Source organism: Dermochelys coriacea, chromosome 2 (genome assembly GCF_009764565.3).
Source record: "Dermochelys coriacea isolate rDerCor1 chromosome 2, rDerCor1.pri.v4, whole genome shotgun sequence".
In the NCBI taxonomy this organism is placed as follows: domain Eukaryota; kingdom Metazoa; phylum Chordata; order Testudines; family Dermochelyidae; genus Dermochelys; species Dermochelys coriacea.
The window spans coordinates 160,352,625-160,371,326 of NC_050069.1; the positions used below are offsets into that span (position 1 = coordinate 160,352,625).

Below are 18,702 nucleotides of genomic sequence, written 5' to 3' on the forward strand. Positions count from 1 at the left end.
CTGTCTCTCCCTCCCTGTCGGTGCATGGGAAGGCTGAGCTCTCCGCCTCAAAAAGTACCTCATGAGTACCGCAATCAGGCCAAAGTCAGATCCTGGTCCAGGAACCCCCCCGTACATTGTCCTGAACAATCTAAGAGCGCTCCCCCTACTGCGGCGCCTATGTTGGGCTCCATTGGTAACAGAGCTATAGATGCCACGCCCAGGCTAGCCATGAAAGTATGACATTAAGTGTTCCTCCAAACCCAAGAAACATGCTGAACTATCCACAAGTTCCAGCCTGGAGGAGCGTTGCATTCCAATGCTCACAAGAATGACAAAAGGCCGCACCGTTCGCTGGATCTGCTGGTCCCAGTTCCAGAACTGTATACCCCTCCTGCTTTGGCTCCCCTAGCATCCCGGGGTCTTAGAAGCTTCTCTGAGACTCATCCAAGTTTTGACTGAATTCTTTGCTCTGTGTCCTCAATATTCTTTAAATAGTTTATATGGAATTCCTTATGGCTTTTAAAAAGAAAAAGAAATCAAGTTCCTCACATTCCATATTTGCTAAACAGCAGAAGAATACTCTGTATTGCATAGTATGTACAATCCATGAGTCAGAAGCCTCTCTGATTCCAGGCACACCATAATATGGAAGAAAGCAGAATTCCTGTAGTGCCCTGTCTTCTCCATGCACTTTCACTAATCATAGAAGAAAAGCCTAACGTTGCCTATGAACTTTCCTAATCTGAATATGTACGTGCAGATATGCTGACAGACTTGGATCGCATCATAACCCAATGCAACAAACACTTCCAAACCCTTCAGTTGCACAAAGCACAACTAATTTTCATTAAGCCATTTAAAGGCATGTTTATAATACAGAAGCTATATCCTTGCAAAATTCCAAGTTCTTATCTGGTAATTATACACTGGAGCTCCTTCAATGAGAAGTGCAGTGTATTTTTTTCACTCTTAAAGCTTCAATATAGCTAAAACATTTTGGTTAACATTTTTCAAAGTGATTCAGACTTGAGAGAACACTACCAAATTTCAGTCAGAAAGGTAGGTAAATGAAGAAGTATAAGTCACTGAAGATGACACTTAAGTTTGCACAAATGTTTTCATTTTATCTGTGAGTGTTGCTAAACTTAAATATCTTAATTGTATCTTTATCTTTTAGCCTTTTGTATATACAAAGAAATGTGTGAGTTTATACAATCAGTGTATGGTATTGATACTTTTTGTTTACTAGCTTTTTAAAAGAATGAACATCATCACATGGGACATTTGGGGACAATGTAAGTTCGTATTAAATCTGACATCCTGAAATGTGAAAGAAAATCAGTTGGCCAAGGATTCAGAACAAAAAAATGGAACAAAGTCAGATCCACGAAGCAATGTCGTGATGGGAAAATTGTTTCACTAAAGTAATGTCTGCACTACAAAGCTAAGTCAACTTCATGTAAGTCGACATTGAGCCTCCGATTGAAGCAAGTCAATCTTGCGTTTCCACACTACGCTCATTGTGTCAGCGGAGTGCATCCTCATGAGCAGGGCTTGCATCGATGCATGGAGCACTGCACTGTGGGTAGCTATTCCATAATGCAGGTGGCCGAGTGGAATATTGAGTTGGGCTTGCACTGTCTTATTGGACCAAAATGTTGGTGCAGGTGGTTATGGGAACATGACGTTAGCCTCCCATGATACACTTACCACCCCCTTCAATGGCAAACAAACCAAGCCTTTTTCATGCCTTTTTTCGTAAGTCAGGGTTATCCGTGCAGCCGTCCCATAGCACGATAAGCATGGACCCCCTCAGCTATACACTGTTGTTGTGAGCATTACAAACACCTCACGCCTTGTCCTGCAGTATTTACACAGCCGATACAAGAGCTGCTGCAAGGAACAATGTGATGACATGCAAGCAGCCCTGCTGGAAGACATAGGGCGGAGCAATTCACAGTTGCTGGCACCAGGTATGCATCACCTTGACACGGCTGAGCGGCATTTCTGGTCCTGGGAAACAAACACTGACCAGTGGGACTGCATTGTTATGCATCTATGGGATGATGAGCACTAGCTGCAGAACTTTCAAATGCATAAGGCTACTTTCCAGGAACTGTGAGCAGAGCTTTCCCCAGCCCTGAAGCACAGCAATACTAAAATGAGAGCTGCTAGGACAGTGGAGAAGCTAGTGGCAATAGCTCTGTGGAAGCTTACAATGCCAGACTGCTACCAGTCAGTGGGGCATGAATTTGGAGTGAGTAAATCTACCATGGGATCTGTCATGATCAAAGTTTGCAGGGCCATCAAGAGACTTCTGCTAAGAAGGGTAGTGACTCTGGGCAACGTGCTGGATATAGTGGATGGTTTTGCTGCAACTGGGTTCCCTAACTGATGAGGCAATAGACAGAATGCATAACTCTATCTTGGCACCAGACCACCTTGCCAAAGAGTACATAAACCAAAAGAGATACTTCTCAATGGTATTGCAAGAGCTGGTGGATCACAGGGGCAGTTCCACTGACATCAACATGGGATGGTTGGGAAAGGTGCATGATGCATACATCTTTAGGAACTTGTCTGTTCAGAAAGGTTCAAACAGGGGCTTTCTTTCCAGACTGCAAAATAATCATTGGTGATATTGAAATGCCAATCGTGATCCTGGGAGATCCAGCCTATTCTTTGCTCCCATGGCTCATGAAGCCATACACATGCAGCCCAGACAGCAGTAAGGATCTGCTCAACCATAGGCTGAGCAAGTGCGGAATGGTGGTGGAATGTGCCTTTCGATGTTTAAAAGGTCGCTGGCATTGTTTGCTTATGAGGTTAGACCTCAGTGAAAGCAATATCCCCATTGTTATTGCTGCCTGCTGTGTGCTCCATAATATTTGTGACACAAAGGGAGAAAAGTTTCCGTTGGGGTGGGGGGTGGGGTTAAGGCAGATCACCTGGCAGCCAATTTTCACAACCAGACACAAAGGCAATAAGGGGAGCAAATTGTGGGATTCTGTATCTTCGTGAGGCTTTGAAAACTAGTTTCAGCAATGAACCAGAGTCATGTGACGCTTATCTGTGTTGTTCCTTCCCAAACTGTCCCTTCCTTTGCATTTTCTCCCCTGTAAACTCCACCTCCACCAGCTGCCATGTGTTTAATGAATAAAGAGCCATTTTCCTTCAATCCATTAAGTTTTATTATGCACACAAACACACAGAGACAGCAAAGAAAAGTAAGATAACTTGGAGCAAACGGGCTGATAACACTATGAGGGGAGAAACAATGAAAACTTGCTTACAGATGCACTGCAATAACAATCAGAGGTGTGGGAATGGGTGCCACCTTGTCCTAGTACCCTCCCCTGGTGTTGAGTGCAAGGGATGTTGAACTTCCCCTCCTGCCTCATAGGATGTTTGGGAGAGGAGGATGTAGAATTGGGCAATGATGGCAGCAGGTTCAGCATAGGCTGCGAAGGAACTCTAGCATCCAGCTGCCTTTCTTGAACCTCAGATAGATGCCTCAACATGTCTGATTGCTCCTTCATAATCCACAGCATCTCTTCCTGCGTGGCATGCTCTTGTTCCCTGCATGCTCTCCTGTCCTCCCTGTCCATTTCCAGGTTCTCGGACAGTGTGATCCTCCATGCTCTGAGCTCCATCTTGTCACTCTCAGAGGTGTGCAGTAACTCATTGAACATGCCCTCCCGAGTCGTCTTATAAACCCCCCTCCCACCTCTCAATACACTTCATTGCAAGCCACAATGTAATCAAAACCACGGGATATTGCAAGAGTTGGTTTGCTGCTCCAGCCATGGTGAGTAAGGCCATGAGGCATGGGCGAGAGGTCTTGTCCTGCTGCTTTTCTGAAGACATCTTTGGGATCACAGTTGGCATTTGAGAAAAGTCCCCTTTCCCAAAGCAACCTGGATGGTGCTTGAGGACAGGCACCAGTGTAAAGCCCCCCCAAATAGTGTGTGTGTGGTGCTTTTTTTTTTTTTAAACAAAAGTGGCACTGGGTTGAGTGGGGGAAGGGAGACAAAGAGGAAGTCCTCCCCCCCCCTTTTTTTCCCCCAGTGCTGCTTGCAATACACAGTGTTCCCTTCCAACCGCAACCACGGCACATTTGGGAAAGCGTGGTTGTGTGACCCAGATTTCACCAAATGGGGCTGATTACTTGTTGAATTGTTTGTGGTTTAAGGGCTAGCATTCAAAACTTCCCCCTTTTCCCCTAGGTGACTCTATGCAATAACACTGAGGGTAACGGGTGGCAAGGGAGTAGATGCTGTAAGTGTCTTGGTACAGACCTGGTCCTTGATGCACTCAGAGTTAATACTGGAGTGATGCTGGAAAGTGTCCTACTGTGGTGGATGAAATAAGGCAGCCCTTCCCAGAAACCTTCTGCAAAGGATTGCAGAGTACCTCCATGAAAGCTTCCTAGAGATCTCCATGGAGGATTTCCAGGCCATCCCCGTGTACATAAACAGTCTTTTTCAGAGAGCACCCTCTGCGTAGCTGGAGTGCCACTGATACCCACTATACCTATTTTTTTGTTCAGATTAAACATAAAAAGTAATAACATGTCACCCCTACAGTTCGATTGGAACTGTGTATTCACGGAGGTGCCCTCCCTGGCATCATGCTCCGCCGCCAACTGGCCCAGTGAAGGGATGGGCTCCAGGGTTAAAAGCAGTCCTTGGCTGTCAAGGAGAATGAATCCTCTGCTTGCCTGCCTCAAATTCTCCTCCTCGTCAACAATGTCCTCCTCGTTGTTGCTCGAGGTTGCCTGGGATAGTGGTGGGGTCAAGAATTGCATGCAGCTCCTCATAAAAACACTGTGTCTGTGGGGAGACTGTTTGTTTGCCTCCCTTGTCTTCTGGTACACTAGCTGAAGCTCCTTTATTTTCATACTGCACTGGTGTGTCCCTGGTATAGCCCTTCTCCCCCATTTTCGCACAGTCTTGGCGTAGATGTCCTTGTTTCTTCTGCTGGATCTGAGCTTTTCCTGCACAGACTCTTCTCCTCACACAGCAATAAGATCCACCACCTCCTGTGTACTCTATGCTGGAGCGACTTTGCAATCCTTCAGTCTCCATGATCAGCTGTGCTGGCAAGCTCTCCACACTGAATAAACGGGAAATGAAAATTCAAAAGTTCCTGGGGCTTTAACAGGGGAGCGGCTGTTTCCTGTTTACCTGGCTGACGTGCAGTGGAGTTGAAAGCGCTCTCCAGAGCAGTCACAACGGAGCACTGTGGGGCACCTCATGGAGGTCAATTCATTAGAATTACACAACGCAGTGTCTACACTATCCCCATGTCAGTCTGTGGATGTCTAATCAAGCACTGTGCCTCTCGTGGAGGTGGAGTACAGCAGTCGACTTTACAGGCCACTTAGGTCGGCGGAAGGGATTTGGTAATGTAGACACATGCATTATTAGATCGACTTAATGCGGCTTATGTCGACTTAAGTTTGTAGTGTAGCCCGGGCCTAAATTGACAATGATTGGTTTGATGGTTCAGTGTAAAAACCTATTTGCTTTTTTGTTTTGTTGTGTTGTGTTTGCCAGATTTCTGGAATGACCATGGATTTAAATTACTTTTCAATCACCGACCATGAGTGAAACGGAACTTATCATGTTTTGATTCCTGCAACTAACAGCCAGACTGAGGTTGGAGCTTTCTCAGTATATGATTGAAATTATAGGAAGTAGTTTAGAAGGTAAAGAAGGAAGTCAGCATAGATACCAAAATATAGTTATCTAGGAACTGATGTCTCCTTAGAAGAATCCGCAGACTTAGAGATCACAGCTTTAAAACTTGAAACTTAATTCAGTGTTGGGGTCAGTGGAGGGCATGTTTAAATGAAGAGAACATTAAAACACACTGAATAAGCATAGTAGGGTATTTTTCTGCTCATGTGATCAGTGAAATATTCAACTATACATTTTCAGCATTAGCCTACAAACTCCTTTTCACAGCTAGAGCTTCTGTTTCAGTCTGTCTGCATTATCAGGTCAGAGAACAGGAGATCATATGAAAGCTTGTTCTCAGGCAGAAGTGGACAAGGCAGCTCTTCATTTGACAATTCCATTATATGACATCTAAACATAAAGTAAACAAAACTGGATTAATTTAAACAATATCTGTCAAAATCCTGTTAAAATAAATATAAAAATATGCGCGCACACACCATTTCTCCAAATGAAATAAATAAAAATGATTTGAGAATCTGACTGCCAGATGCTGGGACTAGATGACGGGGGGATGGTTCACTTGATAATTGCTCTGTTCTGTTCGTTCCCTCTGAAACATCTGGCATTGGCCACTGTTGGAAGACAGGATACTGAGCTAGATGGACCATTGATCTGACTCATCGTAACCATTCTTATGCTGTTACGATTTTCTTCTTGTCCTAGTATACTTTAAAACTGCAAAAAAGTTGAGACCCAGAGATATTTCACATCTAATATTAATTTAGAATTTTAATGCTTTTATCATGAGTGTACTGCTGAAATACCTGTAGAGATACTAGTAGCAGAGGAGGATGGAATCATTTTAAAGTGGAATTGAGATACCTAACATGTTCAAATGTCTTTTTGAGAGACTGTGGTTTTCCCCCCTTTGCAGTTATGAAATCCCAGAAAGTTGAATTCAGTCATTCTTCTTTATTCAACTGGTGAACTTCTGAATTTTGTGAAACCAGCAGGGAGTCTGTGATCTATTGCCTTTCCATCAGATAAAATTGAATAGTTGTCCTAGCTTTCCTAGTGACTGGATCGGTAGGTACCTGGATAGTTGAAACCCAAGAGTCTCAGAACCTGTCAGAATAAGAGGAAGATAGTGTTCGGCAGGGCAAGTAGCTTGAGTAACTGATAGTACATAACTTCCCTCTTATCTTAAGGTGTCTGCTGGACTGTCATGTTCAGGATTGTTGGTATTCTTACTAGACATGTTACTCTAGAATTCCCAAATACTAAGAGTGACGACAAATTCAGCCTTTCAGATGTAGGCTTCCTCAAAGTCACCTATGCCTTTGTTACGTGAATGCTTTGCCTAGTATAGCTTGTTGTACCTGAAACTTACCTTAAATGCATCTCAGAAGCTTTAGTCGGTATAGATTGTGGTTATCCACCTTTTTTAGTAGCTCAGGCTGGCAAGCACACACACATCTGTGACCCCAACTGACCGTGGCTGTCATTTCCCTTATATATAGACAATGTTACCTATACATGCTGAAATGATCTCTTTTCTCTGCTCCATCATGACACCTGCATCCAGCTGGAACACCTTCTGTCCAAAGGATGGAAGTGAATTCAAACCAGTGGCAGGAAAATTCTCTCCCATCAGAAGTACATCTGAAACCAAGTATGATATAGGATACTTCGTTTTAAAAGTATTCCCAGTTCTTTTGCAAACCACAGGTTTTCGCTCTTAGGAGGCTGGGTGGTTCTTTCCCTGATCTTCAAGTTCAAAGCAATATGATGGGATGGGATCACTGTGCATATGCTTCCTGTATTGGGGGAAAATGGCACTTTTATTCTAAGTCATGTAAAATGTACTCATGATGCTGAGCTCTTTTATAAAGTTTATATAGCAGTAATACACATTCCCTCTGTAACTTTTGGTATAAAAATAACTAGTTTTTTTCCTTTTAAATGTTTCATTAGCAAATGGGAGCAGACAGGTGTTACTAGAAAGTAAGTTGTGGCACTTTGATTTTAACTCACTGGTTCATATGCTTGTCAGGAATTACTATGTTTAGGCTCAGAAGGATCAGATTTTTATTGGTAAATGTCAGTTTCTCCATACACGCACATATTGTTGAAAAGATACTTCTATTGATGATTAAAGTTTACAGATAGGAAAAGAAGGAAAATTTCTACTTGAGAGCTTTAGAGTTTGACTTATGGCTGTTTACTTTGTATATTTTGATATATGACAATGACAATTTGTATTTTAATGGTTATAAAACTTTAACTTTTTGAGAAAATATAATCAATAAAAATGGAAAGAACTTCTCAAAACCCATAATATTTGTGCAACTGTGACTATTTAAATAAATAAAGATAGAAAAAATGTATACAACTAAACATTGATATTATCTGATGAATTTGTAAAAAAAAATAAAAAAAATAAAAATTGAATTCTGCCAAACCCAACTATGTTGGAAGTTTGTACCTCTGGACTTCTACAGGTGTAGAAGAAAAAAGCATAAAAACTTGCTCTTCAGGGTAAAAAGTCTTCTCTATATTACTTTCTCTCTCTTGTGCTACTGTTTCTAATCTAAGATGCCCTTGTCTGAATCTGTTTTTTGGAACTGAGATTTTTCTTTTAAACTGGTCAATTTTTTAACAAGGTATTTTTTGTGAAAGTCAAACTGATCAAGCATAATAACTGAGGAATAACTTCTCCTGAAAGTCAAGTGGCAAGTGATGTTTCTCTATTGCCCTCGTATCCACAGAGGTGGCTGTCAAATCAGAGTTGACTCTGCCTATTGAACATCTTGGAATCCTTTTTGACATGCATTCACATGTAAACCTAAAGACCATAAATAGTCTCTGAGAGTTAGTGCTTGCTACTCAGCCAAGCGCTTTAGTACACATTTTTAACTTACTTTTCTTGAGTAGACCAAGATCTGTAAAACAAGGCTTAGAAGATGTGTGAACAGAATGAAACTGATTTCCTTTGTGTGCTTGATTTTTTTAATTTCAGAAACATCTGAAAAGTCTTGTTAATCAATAGCTGGGTATATTTTGAGAATCAGTTCTCTAATCAATCATCTTTTGTCATCTTGTGTTGTCATCCGAAGGAGTACACATTTTAATCTGTTAAATAGGATTGTAAGATCTTCAGTGCTGGATCTTCAGTGCTGGAACTTTCTACAATACATAAAAGGAAAGTACTGAGTAAGATTATGGCACTTATTGTGCTGAGTCTTATTGTAGTAGCCTCACCTTTGTGGTCTTTTGTTTGTTTCTTTTGTTTGTTTTTCCTCAATTTTATCTTCTGTATATATTTTTGTATTGTCCCCTACTCTTCACTTCTTTTGTTTCCATCCTCCACTTGGTCTTCACACTCCTTTGTTTTGATTCTGACAAGGATTTTTCATGCCATTCCAAGTAACCCAATAGCCCATTTTCCCATTCAGGTACCAGCACTTCACAGGCTTCTCTCTAGTGTCATTCATTACCATATGGACAGCAGACTGTTGTGGAGAGAATTGCTGTGCGGCCTTATCTGGGTGAAGGAACACAGAATGGCTGGTCATATAGTGATGCTTGATTGCATATTTAACTCTGGAGAGGTCTCTGTGCACCTTGTAGGAATCGGGTGTGTCTGTTAGAAAGGCAGGCACATTTCATGATGCAAACACTGATGGGGAACTGAGGCACATGTTTAGTGACGGGTTCAAGGTTACACAGAGTCTCAAACATAGCCAGGAATTGGACTAGTTGAGGGCAAGGGGCTGTGAAAGAGGTATAAATTCAGGTGTGTGGGCCTTGAACAACACATTGCAGGGGAAGGGACAATGGGTGTTATTTTTCTGAAGTGAGGCTCAATTTTCAAAAGTTTTGAAAATGCCATTATAGAACTGTGACTTTGGTAGAAAGTGAGGTGAGCGTTGTCATGGGGGAGAGGAAGAGGAAGGTGTAGAACAGTGGTTTTCAAACTTTTTTTCTGGCGACCTAGTTGAAGAAAATTGTTGATGCCCATGACCCAGTGGAGCTGGGGATGAGGGGTTTGGCGTGTGGGAGGGGGCTCAGGGCTGGTGCAGGGGATTGGGGTGTAGGAGGGGGTCAGGGCTCTGGGCTGGGGATGCAGGCTTTAGGGAGGGGCTGGGGTGCAGGAAGGAGCTCTGGGTTTGAGGGGGGTTGGGCAGGGGATTGGGGTGCAGGGTTGGGGCTCAGGCTTAGCTCCGGCGGCTCCTAGTCAGCAGCGCAGCAGGGTGCAGAGACGGACTTCCCATCTATCCTGGCCTGCAGCAGGTCCGTCTCCTAGGTGGAGGTGCACAAGCAGCTCCGCGTGGCTCTCGCTCACAGGCACTGCCCCCACCAGCTCCCATTAGCCAGTTCCCAGCCAATGGGAGTGTGGAGCCAGTGTTCAGGGTGGGGGCAGCGCGTGGAGCGTTGTGGCCCCCCCCGCCTAGGAGCTGGACCTTCTGCTGGCCCCTTTCGGGGTGCAGCGCGGTGTCAGAACAGGTAGGGACTGCTAGTTTTTGCTGGCCGGCCGCCAAGGTCCCTGGGTGCTGAGCAAGGTGACCCAGTGCCTTGCATTCAGCAACCCAGTACTGGGTCGCAACCTGAACTTTGAAAACCATTGTAGAGTGTTGTAGAGTGAGACATTATGTGCCCCATCTATCAAAATCAATGGAGTGAAACTGGAGAATGTAGATCATTTCCTCTAGCTTGGAAATCATCTTTCATCCAAGGCAGATGTTGATGCAGAAATTCAGCATCGCCCTAGCTGTGCCAGTGTAGCTTTTTCTCATTTATGGCACAGGGTTTTTGAAGATCACGACATTCGAACAGACACCAAATTTCTTGTTTATCAAGCTCTTATTCTCCCAACACTGTTGTGTAAGTCCGAAACCTGGTTAACCTATAGACACCACTTGAAAGTTCTTGAGGCACCATCAACCCTGCCTTCGTAAGATTCTAAAGATCAAATGGGCAGACAGGCGCACCAATATTAGTGTCCTGGAAGAGGCAAAGACCACCAGTATCGAGGCAATGATCATCTGTCAGCAATTTCGCTGGATTGGTCATGTTGTTCGGATGCCAGACCATTGCCTCCCAAAACAGGTCCTGTTCTCTCAGCTGAAAGAAGGGTACCGTAATGCGGGTGGACAACGGAAGCATTATAAGGACTTGATGAAGGACAACCTAAAAAAGTATAATATTGACATTGACAGTTGGGAGACACTTGCCCAGGATCGCTTAAAATGGTGTGAAGTCCTACGTGATGGTCCCCTGCATTTTGAACTTGCTCGCTGACAAGCTGAAGAGGTCAAGAGGCGAAGAAGGAAGGAGAGACTGGCTTCCATTCATGGTCAACAGCCTCCTGCTGAGCCTGAAAACATCTGCCATCATTGAAATAGAACCTGTGGTTCAAGGATTGGCCTTATGAGCCACCTGAGGACCCATAACTCCCATGGAAGTGATCATACTCGGAAACGAGTGATCACCCATCATCATCATCAGAGTGTTGCACTATGCTGTTAAACTATCACCCAGAAGAGACTGCATTTAATTTGTTGGTGAGGGATGTACATGTGTGTGTGTATATATAATAAATTCCATATTGTAGATTCTTTGGGGTAGGGACTATAATTTTTTATATGTCTATACGGCACCTAGCACAATGTGGCCCCAACCTACTTAGCCTTTAGGTGCTAGTGAATATAAACATTAAAGAATATATTTAGAGAACTTGTAATCAAGGTAGAAGACAATAGCATTGTACCCTCTGAAAAGCTAAAGGATTTTGAGTTTGTCAGCTCTACAATTATTCCACATAAATTTGGAAAGTAATTCTAGTAAGTGTCCGATGGGGAATGTAGATGCATGGTGGAAATGTTTTAACTGTGGCAGTCCTATGTTTAGTAAATCTGTCAAGTTTGTTTCAGATGAGGTTAAATTCAGGAGGGACCTTTTTAATGGAGGTGACTATTGTGAACACTTGTTATGAGGTGGTTAAACTGAAAAGAATGTCCACTGCCAGGTATTAAATACTGGATAGTAATCTGAAGTATGTGCGTGTGTTTGTGTGTGGGGAGAGGATGAGGCGGCATGTATTTTAATGCCAGAATATGTAGGCGTTTCGAAAGAGCTTCATCTCTGTAGAAAAATATTTAAATCTCCTAGTATTGATTTCTCCTATATTAGGATACCCTTTTTAAATGTGAATTTTAGGAAAGGTTTCTGCAATCACAAATACATTGTTTCATGTGGAGTGTCCATAACTGTATTCTCTCCCTCTTGGATATGTTATGGCCTAAACATTACAGTAGGGCATTGGAGGCCAGGAGAACTGAATTCTCCTTCAAACTCCACACACGGTCATTTTGTTGCTTCTGTGTCCTCCCATGTAAAATGAGGATAAAAATACATATCTTTATAAAGTACTTGGCATTCAATGGCCCACTTCATCAGAGGATCTCAAAGTATGATGTGGCGAAGACCGGTCTACACTAAAACTTGGCCAGCATAGCAATGTCAGTTAGGGTATGATTTATTTTTGGGAGGGGTGGGAGAATTAGGGGGAGACTTTATGCTGGTCAAAGCTGTAGTGTAGAAACAGTTGTGCTGGCATAAAAATGGTTTTGCCGTACAGCTTATTTCACTCACCAAACCTATATAAGCTGCACTGGCAAAAGCACTTTTTAGCTGGCATAGCTAGGTCTACATAGAAGGGTCTTTGTCACAAAGAGCTTACAATCTGGTATAACACCAGAGACAACAGATGGTTGCTAACAAGCAGGGGAGTACAAGGAAACAATGAGACAATATTGGTCACGATAGGCAGTGGTCTCAGCACACCAGTGGCCCAAATGTTAAGGTTTTTTTTTATAGGCATCACTGAAAACAAGACATTTGGGAGGGATTTAAAGGTGGATAATGAGGTAGCTTTGGGGATGATATGGGGAGCTCCTCCTAAGTAAGAGGGGTAGCATGGGAAAAAGCATCCATAATGGTGCACATAAAATTCATTTCGCACATGGATGTTAAAAATTAGAGGGAACACTGCTGACAGCTATACATGTATGAGGAGATGTCAGAGACAGGTTGAGATGTCAAGTGTAGAGAGGTGGATCTGTGAGTCACCAGCATAGAGATAGTGGCTGAATTTCTGTTTGGGTTTGAAATTACTGAGAGATAAAGTGTAAAGGGAGAAGAAAAGGGGACCAAGGACATAGACACAGAAAGGTAGATGAGAAGGATCCTCCGAAAGATAGCTTGAGACTCTCTGACCCAATTTCTCAGAAGTTCTGATCACTCACTGTGACCCAAGGTCCTCTTGATGCCATCTGGCATTCTTTCGATCTGGTATTTACATACTAGTTCACTAAAAAGTGTAATGTAAGGTCTCTCCTGAAAGCCTGTGTCACACCTGGTCATCACAATCTTTGTGAAATGTATGTGCAGATTATATGTAAGGAAGCGTGTGTGTGTGTATACATGTATACAAATATATATATATTTATTTTGGAGATTATATTCTTAAAGCTTTGAAGTTAAAGCCAGGTCACCCAGAGATGACATGCCTTAAAATGGGTTCCACCAGATCAGATGTGGGAGACGCTTATCTCTTGGCTGATCATTGTGCATTGTGTGTCTTACAATGGAAGTCTATTTGTATACTGGTCAAATCCTAAGGAGGAGATTGCAGAGACTTCAGTAGAAGAAATTAACAGGAAGAGGTAAACTGTATGGGTGGGGCAGAGGGGGGAACCCTGTTTACAGGTGAAGAACGAAGGACAGGTCTTAATATAGCTAGGTTGCAGAAAGATGCCCTTGCATCCTTCATCTGGACAGACAAGCTGCCGGTGGGCTTGGTCTCCTGAAAGAAGGGTCTCAGCCTTTCTGGTTGAAAAACACTGAGAAGGACTTGGAGTAAGCAGGACCTTATTAGACAAGAGAGCATCTTGTAGTTGAATTAAGATTCTAGAGTACATGTTATGATTTTATTTTATATGTAACCTTTAGCAAACAGAACTACTGGAAACAATCATTTGAATCTTGTTCTTTGTTAAATAAATTTATACTGTACTTGCTTTCTCTATAAACAAATCTAAGTGCTATGTGTTAAGTGGAGCAGTGATCTGGAGTGGAGCATAACTGTTAAGCTGTGGTGTACTGTTTCTTGGGAGCAAGGATCTGGTAGTCCTGTGAGTTTCTGATGGATAAGCGGCTGGACATCCAAGGGGGACTCGGGGGTTGGAGTGAATCTATTGCTAACCAGCAAAGGGACGGTATAGTCTGCATATGGGAGGGCTTGTGTTGCCTGTGGCAGGTGGAGTCAGGAGCTGACCCCCGGCAGGTACTGACAAGACTTCCTCATGCTAAGGGTAGGTGGTAGTGAGATGCCCCATAACTCTGTGTGCCATTTGGAAGCATCACAGTCACAACTGCAGAAGTCAGTGGGAGCTGTGCTTGAACATATTAAAGAGACATCTAATAATAAGTACTCTGAAATATCAGGTCCTAGGCATCTCAAATTGAGCACCAAAAATTAGTGGATACTTTTCACCTCTGTGCCTCAGTTTACCATTATAAAATGGGACTAATTCCATCCCCTCACTTCACCGAAAAACAGTTAATGTTTGTGAAGCATCCAGATACTGTGGTGATGAGTGCCATAGATAAGTATATGGGGAAATCCATAATTGTCTTCAGAGCAGGGTTTGACTAGTGTGCAGAAGAAAAGGCCTGGACCATACACTGAATAATGAGAATCAGACAAAATATTGAGTAGCTTCTTATTAACTGAGCACCATTCTGTGGTGCATTTGCTCCTGGGCCCATGAGGTGATAGGGCCCAACCAGCAGAGACCACTTCACCTATAGGCAGACTTGTGGCCCACCAGCCAAGCTGCTGGAGGGGGCTCCTGCCCCTTCCTCAAGGGCACCAAGGAGCAGGAAGCGATCCCCGGATGGGCTGCTGGGGAAGCACTCCCCCAACCCCTCTGTAGCTACTTCTTTCCCCTGGCCCCCCAGTGCAAATAAGATTGTGACTGAGCGGCTCGGGGCTGCTCCTGATGGCACTGCCAGGGCTTCAGCCCACATCTACCGCTCCAGTCCCCATGGCCTCACTGCCTGGAAAGCCTCCTGCTGCCAGTTTAGATTCACTGTGCTACCACTGCATCAGCAATGAGGAGCTCATCCAGAAAGGTGCAGGGGGCGGACTGAGGGTTGGGGTGAGTTGCTGGAGGCTAAGCAGAGTATGGGGGCTGTGTGTGTGTGGATTGTGGGATGTGTGCTAGAGGTGAGGAATATGGGGAGCTGTGTGGGGAATTCAGGCTGGGGTGCGGAGTGTGAGGACATGAGTGGTAGGTATCCAACTCCCCTTGTGGTTGATCTGAGTGGTAGCAGGGGAAGGGTTGCGGGGAGCAGATGGGGTTAGAGGGTAGAGGGTGAGGAGGCGGCTGGCGGAGGGTTGCAGGGGGTGGCTGGGGACCTGAAGAATGAGGAGGCTGAGAGAAGGGGCCCCTCATCTGTTCTTGTCCCAGGACACTCTGGGGCCTTGTTATGCTACTGGCACCATCCACCTGTGGACTGAATGAGGCAGGGGTCCTGGAGAACAAATAGTATGTGATCATTTTATTAAAGACTGTATCACAATGCATTCACCTGGGGGGCAGAATTAAGGTTGTACAGATAACCTAAATTCTGATGCTTCTGAACTTTTGAGTGCGACTTTGGCAACCTTAAGAATGTTGTTTTAGTGTATTTTTGTGTGTGTAGTTTAATATGCAAGTCTGCTTAACACAATATTCTTGTAAACAGTTGTGGGTATTGAAACTAGCAGTTATCCTGCAAATGGTAAGATTAAAAAACACAAGCTATAGTTGGTACACAGAGTTGACTGCATTCCTGTGAACAGGTACTGCTCACAGAAATGGGGCAGGCTGGAATGACTTAAGTTTTATCCAACAAACCAACACAAACAGAGCTACCAAGCTTTTTGCAGCTCTCATTGAAATTTTATGCAAGTTTGCACATATGCAAATTGCCTCTTTATATTTGCAGATTTGTATATGACCATGAACTTCAGCTTAAGGTTAATACATCCTTCTCCAAGCAGTGGCAGTATAGGGTAGGGATTTGCATAAAATTTGGTAGCTGTAGGAGGTGTGTCGGGGGGATAGATGGGTGCTATACAAGGTGTGTCTGGGAGGAGGGAAACTGAGACAGTTGAATTTGAGGGGTTATGTAAGAGAAGATGGTGGTAGGTGTGGGAGGCCTTGTGGGGTATCTGGGGGCAGCTGTGTACAGTGGAAGCTGGAACCTGTAGGGCAGAGAGCTTTGGACCAGTATCAGGGCTGCCTGTTCTGCTTCTGCTTTCCCTACTCAAATCCAGTAGGGGAAGTAGCGAGACAGGCTGCTTTAGCTGCCTTCTCAGCAGGGGGCCACAATTGCCTCTGGGGGCAGTGAGCCTTCATTTCAGGCAATTTCTGCAGCCCTGGTGAATGGGTAACATTCAGTCTATACTGCAGGAATGTGTGAGGGTCAGCCTGGATACATGTCACATGAGATGCATGAAGCAAAGTGAATAAGGAAGTGTTATTTACTCCTTCACAGAACACAAGAACCAGGGGTCACCCAATGAAATTAATAGGCAGCCAGTTTAAAACATTATGAAGTATTTCTTCACACAACACACAGTCAACCTGTGGAACTTGTTTCCAGGGGATGTTGTGAAGGCCAAAACTATAACGTGGTTAAAAAAGGAATTAGATAAGTTTATAGAGGATAGGTCCATCAATGGCTATTAGCCAAGATGGTAAGGGATGCAACCCCATGCTCTGGGTGTCCCTAGCCTCTGAATAAGCTGTGCGTGGACAACACGGGGTGAATCATTCAATGATTACCTGTTCTGTCATTACCTCCAAAGCACCTGGCAGCTGTCGGAAGACAGGATACTGGACTAAATGGACCATTGGTCTGACCCAGGCTGGCCGTTCTTCTGTTCTTATGCTTGATCAGCCAGCACATCTCATAACTGGTGGTTATAATTTTAGGCTTACCAACCTTGAAACTTTAACTCCTATCAATTCATATTTTTCAGGGAGAAATGTTCTTTGAAATCATTAGGGGAAGTTACCTTGGTGAGAAATTAGTCACTTTAATGTACTCCATGTCTAATGATCTCTGTTCTGAGAAACTTTTAACCATTTTATTTATAGACTAAATTTTATGACTTATTTTTCCATTTAGGTTTTTAATTAAAAACAAAAGTGTGCATTTGATTTATGGAGTGTTCTTTGTTTTCAGAAACAAGATACTGGTCAGGTTTTGTTGGATATGGCCTATAACCACTTGGGTGTGACAGAGAAGGAATATTTTGGTTTACAACAAAGTGAAGAGTCAGTAGATTCCCCTGTAAGTATACTGTTAAATTTTAAGAAATATATTTTAAAAGTTCTTTTTAAGAAATTCATCTAATTTTTCATTTCACAGCGATGGCTCGAATCAAGCAAACCTGTTAGAAAACAGCTTAAAGGTAAGAGATTTTTATGTAAAGTATAACTTTTTCTGTCCTGAATTCCTCTTCTACCTATATCGTTGATTAGAAAACACATAATTCTCAGCTTCACTTTTGGGCATAAACAGTAGACTTTTTGGCAAAACTTTCCACAGTTCTTACTACGGGTTAAGCTTCAGTAGTGGTAGTTGCTCCATTGTAGGTTAGGTACTGTAGGTCACCAACATTGTTATCACTCTGTCCTCTAGCCCTGGTCTGAGCAAAGTTAGACAACACAGTAGTGAAAATAGTAGCTGTCTGGTGACCACTGTACATTACTGTTCCCACTGATGTCAGCAGTAGAGGGGAGGGATTTTTGATAAAAAGCCTTTTAAGTAGTTGATGGGGAAAGAGAGTGTAATGGTTTCAAATATGGTTTTTAAACCATTTCAGGTAAAGCTCTTAGTCTGGCCAGAGTGGAGCAAAATTATTCTATAGTGTTTGAACTCAGTCTTTATTTAAAAAAAAAAAAGGTACAGGGCATAACTGTTTTTAGCATGAACCATTTATAAACAACTTCTGGTAACAATTTTTTTCTCAGTGCAGATGTAGCCAAAGCTACATAATCACTAGTGAAATTGAAACACAAATTGTGTTTTTGATCTCCTGATTCTAGCTCATTTTGTAGCTTGTGTGTGATTTTAAATAAGGTTAAAAGTTATTTATGCATAATGATTGTTAAAGCTTTGTTACTGTTTGTTTTTCGCAAGAGGAAATATAGAGGATTCTCTAAATTTTCCTGATATAACATTCCTGCTTGTCTTATGAGATACTTGCATCAGGTGTATTTTCCTCTTTAAGACTTTCCTCTTTTAATACTAGAAGGAATGGAATATACTTTTTTCCAACACAAATTGCTGTGTTAAAAATGGCACTGTTAAAAATATAAAAGAAGGTAACTGAATAGACCATGCTGATGACTGCTTCATGAACAGGATTGTTTTTCAGAGAAGGATATATGTGTGTGTTCTTGTTCCGAAAGTAGCAAAAGACTTAACAATATAGTTGGAGTGTGGGAATTGTGAATAGATAAATTTCATAATTTCTTCCCATGTCAAAAAAAGAAAGTAAACCAGACTTATATTATGTGGTTATTTTCTGCTCTTGTTTTTCTATAAATTTTACAGAAATAAACCAAAAATAGAAATATTGATTTTCTTTTGTAAAACATTGTAGGAGGTTTCCCCTGCACCATCCATTTTCGAGTAAGATTTTTTATACCCAATCCCAACACACTGCAGCAGGAACAAACCAGGTAACTTTCTTTTCAAATGTACATCCATCAACTAAGAATTCGTAACATTCTCTTTTTATTTTCTGATGTTAGGGTGCAATTTATTCTATATATTTATTCTGAAATATTTTTAATATGAAAGATGTGGGGATTTATTTAAATAAAGTGTTCACTATTGATATAGTGTTATAGGTGTGTGTGATGCTATACAAGTGGTTATAGGGCACAGACTGAATACTTCCTGCCACACA

General features: G+C 42.6%; 1 protein-coding gene across 3 annotated transcripts in view; it reads left to right on the plus strand.

The window, feature by feature from the left end:
- Positions 1–18,702, plus strand: part of PTPN3 (protein tyrosine phosphatase non-receptor type 3) — a 273,767-nt gene that overhangs the window by 78,458 nt on the left and 176,607 nt on the right. For all 3 annotated transcript variants that reach the window (XM_038392799.2, XM_038392796.2, XM_038392797.2), the window contains exons 3-5: positions 16,968–17,075; positions 17,154–17,196; positions 18,394–18,472. In XM_038392799.2, coding sequence (XP_038248727.1) covers positions 16,968–17,075; positions 17,154–17,196; positions 18,394–18,472 — 230 coding nt within the window. The remainder of the gene's footprint in view (positions 1–16,967; positions 17,076–17,153; positions 17,197–18,393; positions 18,473–18,702) is intronic.